We start from the raw sequence: 11,374 nt of genomic DNA, 5'->3' as shown, positions 1-11,374 counted from the left end.
TTGTCGAAAACTATTACTCGTACGGTAAAAATGAATAGGACATAAAATGTTTATCTCTGTGAGATCTAAAACTTTTGTCTAAAACATTTATCATGAATTTCCGTATTTACTGAGATAAGCGTCTACATGATCTTCGTTACAAGGATTGACGCATTAAAATTAATAAACATACGATTATTAAAGCGCTAGAACGGGCCAAAATTGCGACGCTTTTGCCGGAATTTTCCGCGTCAGATACATTCTTTGCTTATATCAGCGCATCAAAATACGTAAGAATACTGAATTTCAAAAAAATCGGGGATGAGTACTTTTCGGAACTACACCCCCATTTTTTCTTAAAAAATTACTTTCTTGTAGGAGTCGCCAAAATTCCTTTTAGGATCTTTCATGACAAAATCATTTCAACCTGCCCCTCTCATGACAAAATGGCGTAACCAATCAAATGAGCCTATTCCTAAATACATGATTAATACTATAATAACCTTTCTATATTAATCCACTATTTTCCACTACTATTCTCCTCGCTTAAATAACCACTACCATGCTTTTATATAATCAATAATCAATAATTTAACCAATAATGAAACGTTACATTTATATCGTGCGTATATACTGCAAAATTGGAAGGAACATCACAGAATCTTCAAATTAGGCGTATACCATACTAATTTAAATATTCCAACTTTATCACAAATTTACCAAGGGTAAAGGTTTCAATAACTAAGAAACTACTATTTCAATAAAACTCTAATTCAGTGAGAACACTTATTATAGCCTCTATTATACGTCTATAAAGTTTCAAGGTTCTACGACTAAAAACAGAAAAACCCAAAATTAGTACAAATTCAAATTTTTAATTTGGAAAAACGAAAGTTATGTCATATAATCTCCTCTCTTAGTCAAGTCAAACGAAATTAGTCTCATGTCGCTACGACGAAGCATACCCAGGCAAAGGCGACGCGATTTTGGCCCGTTGTATCGCTTTAATTATCGTAGCTTTATTAATTTTAAAATTTAATGCCTCGACAATTTTCGAATTGCTCCGATTCGCCTGAAACTTTGTGTGGACTTTGTTTTTTATGTTTTAAGACCATCTAAGGTAGTTTCGACTCGAAAAGCTCAAGTATATGAAAAAACAAAATGGCTGCCAAAAACCTTATTTTTGTCTGAAACGCGTAGTGCGAAAGTTTCATCAAGATCGGAGATGATGACCTATTTTTATATATATTTAAGAAACCAATAATGATTTAAAATCTTTACATAACCTAAAATGCTATCAATGCAATAATGAACTTATTAATAATTAATCATTAACAATTTCACTAACGGTTATTCATCTATGCACACATGAATATATCACCAATAACATCGATATTTTTAAAGGTAGTTGAGATTAAAGCGAATAATGTATCTGACGCGGACGATTTCGGCAAAGGCGTCACGATTTCGGCCCGTTGTATCGCTTTAATAATCGTAAGCTTATTAATTTTAAAATTTAATGCCTTCACTCCTTGTAGCGGAGATCATATAGAATAATGTCTTTCTCGAATAACATCGATACTTTAATGGTAGTCGAAATCAAAACATGTATCTGACGCGAAGGATACTGGCGATAATGTAAAACCTGGTCGCGCCGTTATGTTTAAAGAATCATAAATATGAAACTATTAAGACATTAATGTCGTAATTCCAATAATCCAGAACACGAGAAAAAAGCAGCCGTTGGATGACAATGGATTTTTTAGCGGATTCATCTATGCACACATGAATATATACCTATATCCATTTTTATATCATCGATCAAAAGTATATTATATAAAATTTCTACACTGAAGTCGTTATCTACACACACAATAGCTCCTTCGGAAAAACTTACTTTTCGCTCTGATCTCGGCTATCACCAAATATAGATGTTATTCGTGGAAGACACTATTGTTCGTGCTCTTCACTATAAGGATTAACACGTTAGCATTTTGAAATAAATATAACTTCGATTTTATTAAAGCTCTAAAACGTGCCGCAATCGCGACGCCTTTGCCGAGATCGTCCGCGTCAGATACATTATTCGCCCTCTAAAAAATTGTATGCGCTTACGTCTTGCAAGTTGTTCCAATTGTATATTGGTCATTACACCAGTAGGCATTTTTATTTCGACGTTTTTTTTTCTTGGCTGCTGTTGAGTATTCTACATGATCTCCGTTAGAAGGATTGACGCATTAAAATTTTAGAATTAATAAACCTACGATTATTAAAACGATACAACGGTCCGAAATCGTGACGCCTTTGCCGAGATCGTCCGCGTCAGATACATTATTCGCTTTAATCTCAACTACCTTTAAAAATATCGATGTTATTGGTGAAAGACATTATTCTACATGATCTCCGTTAGAAGGATTGACGCATTAAAATTTTAGAATTAATAAACCTACGATTATTAAAACGATACAACGGTCCGAAATCGTGACGCCTTTGCCGAGATCGTCCGCGTCAGATACATTATTCGCTTTAATCTCAACTACCTTTAAAAATATCGATGTTATTGGTGAAAGACATTATTCTACATGATCTCCACTACAAGGATTGATGTATTAAAATTTTAAAATTGATAAGCTTACGATTATTAAAGCGATAAAGCGGGCCGAAATATCGATGTTATATAAGATTCCGAATTTTGTCTTTGCTTTCATAGCTGCCCAAACAGCTGTAGCGGCTGCTTTTTCGCCAAGAGTCAAATCTCTCGCGGTAATACGTGTTCGCGCTTTCGTGGCGAGTATATTATCCGCAACGTGTCGTTGACCGAGACCGTTGCTTCCAGAATAAGTTATGTCAAGAGATAGATTCATTAGACGCGAAGGACCCAGGCAAAGGCGACGCGATTTTGGCCCGTTGTATCGCTTTAATAATCGTAGTTTTATTAATTTTAAAATTTAATGCGTCACTTCTTGTAGCGCAGATCATACAGAATAATATCTTTTTCAAATAACATCGATACTTTAATGGTAGTTGAAATCAAAACGAAACGAATGTATCTGACGCGAAGGATACTGGCGATAATGTAAAACCTCGTCGCTCTGTTATGTTTAAAGAATCATAAATATGAAACTATTAAGACATTGTCGTAATTCCAATAATCCAGAACACGAAAAAAAGCGATGAAATTGGTTATTTTACATTCTCTAATAATAGTGACTGTGGGTAGGTACGGGATAGGAGATCTATCGCTTTAGGATACTACCCAACTTATCTTATTTAAAGGTAGATAAATGAATGAGTTGGCTTTTAAGCATAAAGTGTATTTAATTCTATTAATACATTAGTAGCGCAAGTTGCGATTGTACGCGTAAGGATTATTGTTATTTACTAGCACTTTACGTGCTCTTCCTCCTCATGCTTTACACCGAAGTCGTTCTTCTTCTTCCTTTGCTTTTATGACCACATCCGATCTAATAGAATCGGTACGGTTATTTACTAGCACTTTACGTGCTCTTCCTCCTCGTCGCTTGGTTTGCGTCGCTGCGTCGATGCCGGTTTTGCGGGGGCTCGTCTGTGTGGTACTGTCTCGTTTAATGGGCGTTCGTCGTAGAGGCGAGACAAGCGGTGGAGGATACCACGGAATTGGAGGCATGATACTCCGCGGTCGTTTGATGTCCGGCGTGATTGGTCGGTCCCTCTTGGCTGTCGGAATGCCCGTTAATTGGCTTTGGCGGGCTAGCGCAGAATAAAGCCTGAAGCCGGTCCTTGCTCCTTTTCTTCCTGGGTAGCAGGGCACCTGGAGCCGGTGGTTTGTCCCTGGCGGATGGTGGACTGGCGCCAAGGGTTAGGTCCACCGTGTCCAGATTTAACGGCGACCGAGCGCCGGTGGCTGGAGGCGACTGAGCGCCGGTTGTTGGAGGCGACCGGGCGCCTGTAGCTGGAGGCGATCGAGCGCCTGTAGCTGGAGGCGACCGAGCGACCGTAGATGGAGGCGACCGAGCGCCTGATGTTGGAGGCGGGCGCCGACTCTTCTCCGTTTGGCCGAGGTGAAGTGTAGTGGCGTCGGGCGAGTCTTGCGCCGGAGGGCGATCTCGGCCACCGTAGGTAGCGAGATGATGCTCTCTATCCGCGGCGTCTTGCAGGGTTTCTCGGCGACTGGCGCCGTGTCGTGGTCCAACGTTTTAAAGGCGGTGGAGGATACCACGGAATCGGAGGCGTGATACTCCGCGGTCGTTTGATGTCCGGCGTGATTGGTCGGTCCCTCTTGGCTGTCGGAATGCCCGTTAATTGGCTTTGGCGGGCTAGCGCAGAATAAAGCCTGAAGCCGGTCCTTGCTCCTTTTCTTCCTGGGTAGCAGGGCACCTGGAGCCGGTGGTTTGTCCCTGGCGGATGGTGGACTGGCGCCAAGGGTTAGGTCCACCGTGTCCAGATTTAACGGCGACCGAGCGCCGGTGGCTGGAGGCGACTGAGCGCCGGTTGTTGGAGGCGACCGGGCGCCTGTAGCTGGAGGCGATCGAGCGCCTGTAGCTGGAGGCGACCGAGCGACCGTAGATGGAGGCGACCGAGCGCCTGATGTTGGAGGCGGGCGCCGACTCTTCTCCGTTTGGCCGAGGTGAAGTGTAGTGGCGTCGGGCGAGTCTTGCGCCGGAGGGCGATCTCGGCCACCGTAGGTAGCGAGATTATTGCACTCTATCCGCGGCGTCTTGCAGGATTTCTCGGCGACTGGCGCCGTGTCGTGGTCCAACGTTTTAAAGCGACTTTGCGCTAGAGAGCAGGCGACTGGCGCCTAGAACTCTCTTCGTGACTTGTCGTCTGAAAGTAGGCGACTGGCGCCAAGAACTTTCTGGTTCTTTCCTCCAACGTCTTAGCGACTTGCGCTTGAAAATAGGCGACTGGAACCTGTGACTTTCTTCGTGACTTGTCGTCTGAAAGTAGGCGACTGGCGCCAAGAACTTTCTGGTTCTTTCCTCCAACGTCTTAGCGACTTGCGCTTGAAAGTAGGCGACTGGCGCCTATAACTTTCTTCGTGACTTGTCGTCTGAAAGTAGGCGACTGGCACCTGTGACTTTCTTCGTGACTTGTCGTCTGAAAGTAGGCGACTGGCGCCAAGAACTTTCTGGTTCTTTCCTCCAACGCCTTAGCGACTTGCGCTTGAAAGTAGGCGACTGGCGCCTATGACTTTCTTCGTGTCCTTTCTCTGCTGGGGGTCTGACCTATATTCCGGCCGGACGGCTTTCTACTTGCAGGTTGGCCCGGGCGCCTTGCGCCGCCTAGCGGTGCTGCCCGCAACTACGCGCGGACGCACTATATGCCCGCTGGACTGCTTTCCACACTCTTGTTGGCCCGAGCGCCTTGCGCCGACTAGCGTCGTCTCCCGCACTACGCGCGGACGGGCGAGCGATTGCGAGAAACGATAATTTTTCGCAAATATCGCGCTGCCGTAATTTTGTAGCTGCTGTGGGCCGCCACAGTGACGTTATTCCACCGCGCGAGGCGCTTCCCCTATTGAAGCCTGCTGACGCTTGCGCTACTACGCATGCGCAAGAGTTTTCTCATAACCTTTCACTGACTTCGCTAGTATCGCTAGTAGTGACAAAGTCTGTTACCGCCCACGGACGGGAACAGACGTGTTTAGACACGTTACGCGTGTGTCCTTTGGACTTTATTTTTGAGTTTTTTCCTCTCCTTTAGAGGAATCTTTCCATTTGTTACTCTCATTTGTTACTCCCAACCTGTTTTTGGCCGGATTATACCAATCCAATTAGATCGGATGTGGCCACGATAAGAAAGAAGAAGAAGAAGAAAAAGCTAGTAGTGACATAATTCGCAGTAGATGAATGAGGTTATGAACATTTATGTGTAGCTGATTGTATCGCTAGATTTTATATATTTGTTGTTGCGTATGCATAACTATCTTCTTATTAGAGAAATTCCTAATTCTTAAATAATAATCTACTCATTAATAAGGTAAACAAAATATAATATTAACATCCCAAGTAGCAAGGTGACGTTAAATGATGTTTTAATAACGTCTTAATGACGTTTCTAATGTCAATAAGACGTCATTAAAACGTTATTTGACGTCATCTTGCTACTTGGGATGCTGTCAGCGCTCAATAAGCGCTCAGTGAACAATCGTGCTACTGGATTACTTAGCATAAAAATTAACTATTTTAAATGTAATGATTTAATAAATATATTTAAAAAAACAAAAATATATATGCAATATACATAGAAATCAATATAGCTTTCTGATATGGGGTTAAACTTTTTTGAGATTACCTGTTTATATGTACTATTTTATCTTTAATTGTAGTTAAAAAGCATTAAAAATATATTCATTTTCTTTAAATATACAGTATTATAATCTTCATAAAAATAAGCACATATAAATATTACTTTTGACGATAAACTAATTTTATATTATATATATTATTTGATTTTATAATAAAATATTAGAAACATCGATTTGTTTTTTTTTTTAGATTATAGATTTGTATTATAGATTTTATTATTTTTCTAACAATAATTTTCTGGAATTTACTTACTCCTGCTATTTCCTTATGTAATCTTCTTTTTTTTCGCAATGTTTCCTCTCTTTCTTATAAATTTTTACAGGAATAAATAATATTTTATAGTTATACAAGGAATTCCAGACGAGTAATACTTGCAATACTTGCTCATGACATTTTATAGATCCATTCTTTTAATCCTTTTACAGATGCCACGTGTTTCTGCTGTATCAGTGAATGAAGCTGTATCAGCTCTCTAAATGTTCAGTGATATTCTTTTAAAAGATAGGAACTTACCAGCATATACTTCAAAAGTATGGCAAGATATTAGTAACTGTTTGAATAATAAATGGAATGCACATAATGTATATATAAATGTGCGTGAAAATAGACGAGGAATTTTAACACAAATGAAATTAAACTTAAAAATTGAAGATAATAAACTGGAAAAATGCAATGCTACGACGTCCTCGTTAGATACTACTGAAGAATCAACTAATATTACATTGGATACTACAAAAGAGAATGATGATTTAAGCACATTCAATCTTTATATAACATATGAGCTCTGGACTGAAATAAAAGCTGGATATATAGAATATAAGGATAAAACATATGCTTGTCTTAAGCCTGGTGTCTGGAGTGATATTATTAGCGATGAATTCTGGCGACAATTTAGATTACCATGTGCATATGTATTTAAAAGGGCAAAAGTTTTTTTTTTCTGACAAACGTTCGCATTTTATTATAATTAATGGAAAATGCAAAAGTAAAGCATGTGGATCTTCTTTTACTGCTTATGTCGATACAGAACCTAAGAGAGGAGAACATTTAATTATGCAGTGCGTTACTAAAGATACTTCTACAATTCCACATGAGAAAGTAAAACGACAACTCTGTTTCCAAAAACGACAAATAGTTGGTAAAGACTTATTAATTGAGGGAGCCACAAATTGGCGAAGAAGGATAGCCATGCAGGAAATGAAAATTGGTGATATTGAACCTCCTCTTTTATATGAATCATCTGTACTTCGTAAAGTGAAACAAGAATATCACGATAAAACTTTAGATGTTGGTCCAACAGATGGTAAAGATCCAATTTATACTATAAGACAAATGAAACATTCACCTTCGTATTGCGGTAGCATACATGAAATTACTTTAGATAAAGTTTGTGTGCATTATAGAACTCCAACGCAAATGCATGTATACAGGGAATATTATCGAAAAAAAACATATAGAAGAATTGCTATGGACGCAACAGGAAGTTTTGTCTCAAAAATTCAAATTGCAAATGGTTTACAAAGTGGCCATATATTTTTATATGTCATTGTTGTAAACGTCGAAGGATTAATAATACCAGTCCATGAAATGATCTCTGAGAAACATGATACCAATTCGATTGAATATTGGATTAAGGAATGGTTACGTATGGGTGCAACTAAACCAGAAGAAGCAATTTCTGATTATTCCAGAGCTTTTTTAGGTGCAATGACATCTGCTTTTAACCGAATGACTATTAAAGAATATGTTTCATCATGCTTTTCTGCCATTAATGATCACAATACTAAAATCTTCGAAATTAATCGGCCAGCAGATACATATATAAGAGTTGATGTTGCCCATTTAATAAAACTTGTTTGTCGTTGGAAATGTTTCGATAAAAAACATCCTGACATAAAAACATTTTTTGTAAGATGTGTTACACTTATGATAAGTTGCCAATCATTTCAAAAATTCGAATCAATTTTATTGCTTACATTAACTGTCAGTATTCAACAATATGAAGGATATTATAGTACAGAATTGCCTTCACCAGCAGAGGAAGCTAAAAAAGAATTAGAAAATTATATTGCAACTGAAATTCATCATACAAATCTTGATATTGACCATATAGAAGTCACTGATAAAAGAGAAGAAAATGATATAATGGATACAAAAGATAAAGAGGATAATAATAGTGAAATTCATCGTTGGATTGAGAAATTAAAAACACAAGCGGAAATAAATAGTGATAAAAAAGCTTCTCGTTTAAATGCTTTCTATTTACCTGAATTTTATAAACAAATAATAAGATTATGTCTAGAATTTCCATTATGGTCTGGAGTTTTAGCTCCTATATTTAATTCGGAATATGTGCGTGCAACATCAGCACATTGTGAAGCATATTTTAAAGACTTGCGAGAATATATTTTCAAAAATGTACAAACTCCTATGCGTGCAGACAAATTTATCAAAATGCATTTACGATCTATTGACGGAACTATGAAAATAGCATCTGCTGCTATTGTAACTTCTAATATAAATGATACAAATAATAATGTTATGAGTATTAATCGCAATGACAATAATATGAATATTAATCATACAAACAATAATATTAGTAAGGAAATTAATAAAAACGAAGATATGCATCAATTTGAAAATTGGATGAATAAAGGTAAAACCGAAACATATTCATTACAACAAAATGAAGAAACCAATGAAAATAACAAATTATCAGATCATACAAAATCACCTAACAGTCTTACTAACAAGAAATCGAAATATTTCAAGCCGTATCCAGAAATAAAACATATTAAAAACAATAAGTTTAAAAAATCAACAAAAAAATTCTTTCTCCGAAATGGTTCTTTCTTACAACCGTTGAAAATCAATGGAACTACATATGAAATTCGGAATACGTGTCCTTTTGATTCGATTGCTCAAATTATTACACTTGCTGCTTTAGATGATAAAAATTATTTTAATTATATAAGTAATTCAAATAATAAGTTCCTAAAATTTTGTCAATTGATTTTAAATAATGGTGTAAATGTCACCGTTTATAAGGAGAGAATCGCGTTGTTATTAGATAATAATAAATTAAAGTTACCAATAACAACAACTGGCAATGTATATATCATAGATGTATATAATAATATTGCTATAATATGGACAAATCTTTCAAAAGATCAACCATGCGTCAATAAAATATCTGAATGTTCCTCACATGAATGTCCAAAAGAAATACATAATATATCAGTACTTGGTGTTAATCATCAATTAATTCAAGAAAAGGGATTTATATGCTTAAAAGAAGCACTTCAGTATAATTTTCAAATAAAGAACGTCAAATGCCAACAATCTGAATGTCCTGGACGTCGCACTGAATATGTTGAATTTAATTTACATCTATATATTGAACTTGATATTCGAGTATCTTTAGATGCTAAAACAGGCATGAGTTGTCAATTAAAAGATTTTCCTGTAACAATAAATATTTTGGTATGATAAATTTTCTTAAATTTTTATTTAAAAATCTAAATTTTTAATATATAATATTTATAAAGAAACTCTCTTTCTCGTTATATATAAAGAATATACGTGGAGGAATTATCTCATTATTGCAAATTATGCCTCGATCAAATATGTCGCAAAAGACCTCTGAAAAACAGCTGCTCGTGGAAGAATCGTGCTCCAGCGAGAAAAAATTTCCCACGTAGACGTGTCATAGTACGCGGATACGACGATCTGTGGCAGGCGGACGTGGTCGAGAACGCAAATGTACAGAAACTCGTGAAGAAACACAGCATTAAACATTATTCGACGTACTCTATCATGAAAACTTTATATAAAAATATGTATAGATAAAAACTATAAAAATATGAAATAAATTTTATTTTATAATGAACAAAAAATAAATAACATAGATTACATATACGCACGCACAAAGAGAGAAAGGGGGGGAGTGAGAGAGAGAAAGAGAGAGAGAGAGAGAGAGAGAGAGAGAGAGAGAGAGTAAGAGAGTTCATGTTATATACATATATGTGTGTGTGTGTATATTTAAAATATATATATTAAATATCACTAAACTATTAGCGAACGAACGTTTATAGTAATTCCAGTTATTCATAGAAATTTCTGAAGGGGAAATGATCAATTTAATGCGGTTATTAAGATTTTTTCGGTTAACAATTAATTCTAATTCTTATACTACATACATATTTTTTGTATCTATTAAATATGAACAAAAATTACAAAACATAAACAGTCATTATTGTAATTACGCTCTATTACGCTCTATTCTGCTCAATTCTAAAAATTAAAAGGTCACGGTACGCGCGGAACTCCTAACATCCTGTTCCCACCTGGCGCGTGGATCTTTTTCTCCGTTTTCCCGTTTTTGTCAATGACCATTCCGCATCTCCCGTTCGGCGAATTAGCTCCTGTTCGTCGCCGCAATTTACACCCGCGCGACGGAGAGAACGAGTCGGCGGCCGCGTTTATCGCTCAGCCGCGAGACGGTAGGAAAAGTCGTCGCAATGTATACAACGATCATATAAATACTGACACGTTTTATGGCGATTTTCGTGCATTCTGTCCGAAATGTTGGCAATACGAGTATGGATTTGTAGTGATTGATAAAAACAGTTTACAGACTAATAGACGATATCGTTAAGGATTTAACGATTTTGCAATACCGTAAAGTGGTTAATTGCTATCGATACATCGATCGAGCAACTTCTAAAAATTTTCGTCCAAGCGCATTATGACGACGACGATTGAGTGACGATCGTGAGAAGATTGCGAGAGAGATTGTAAAAACGAGCGAATCGATCTGCAAAAAACATCGTTCTTTAAAAACTGGTCAAATGGAGGAAGACGTCGCATTGGAGAGGCACTTTAAACCAATTATCGAAACTCTAAAACAACTTGTCGAAAATACAATCAATGTGGAATCTAATGAAGCAAAAATCGAACCATCGAGTATGCTCGAAGACAAGCATCTGAAAAAAGAGTCTGGAACAAAGCGAACAAGGTCAAATATATCATTGAACGATTCGCTAATAACTTCTACTCCAAATCAATCAAAACGTAAGCGAATGAAACCATTATCGAATGTGGTT

General features: G+C 37.3%; 1 protein-coding gene across 1 annotated transcript; it reads right to left on the bottom strand.

Moving 5' to 3' along the window:
• Nucleotides 1-3,563: 3,563 nt before the first annotated feature.
• On the bottom strand, nt 3,564-10,664 carry LOC115237174 (proline-rich receptor-like protein kinase PERK12). The gene is made up of 3 exons (XM_029810058.1): nt 10,616-10,664; nt 4,051-4,695; nt 3,564-3,934 (listed from the first exon to the last, which is right to left on the bottom strand). The coding sequence occupies exons 1-3, from the start codon at nt 10,662-10,664 to the stop codon at nt 3,564-3,566; spliced, it is 1,065 nt and encodes a 354-aa protein (XP_029665918.1).
• Nucleotides 10,665-11,374: the final 710 nt, after the last annotated feature.

Source organism: Formica exsecta, unplaced genomic scaffold (assembly GCF_003651465.1).
Source record: "Formica exsecta isolate Colony F162 unplaced genomic scaffold, ASM365146v1 scaffold280, whole genome shotgun sequence".
Lineage (NCBI taxonomy): Eukaryota > Metazoa > Arthropoda > Insecta > Hymenoptera > Formicidae > Formica > Formica exsecta.
The sequence above is the reverse complement of the archived record's forward strand: the minus strand, read 5'-3'. Positions and strand labels throughout refer to the sequence as shown.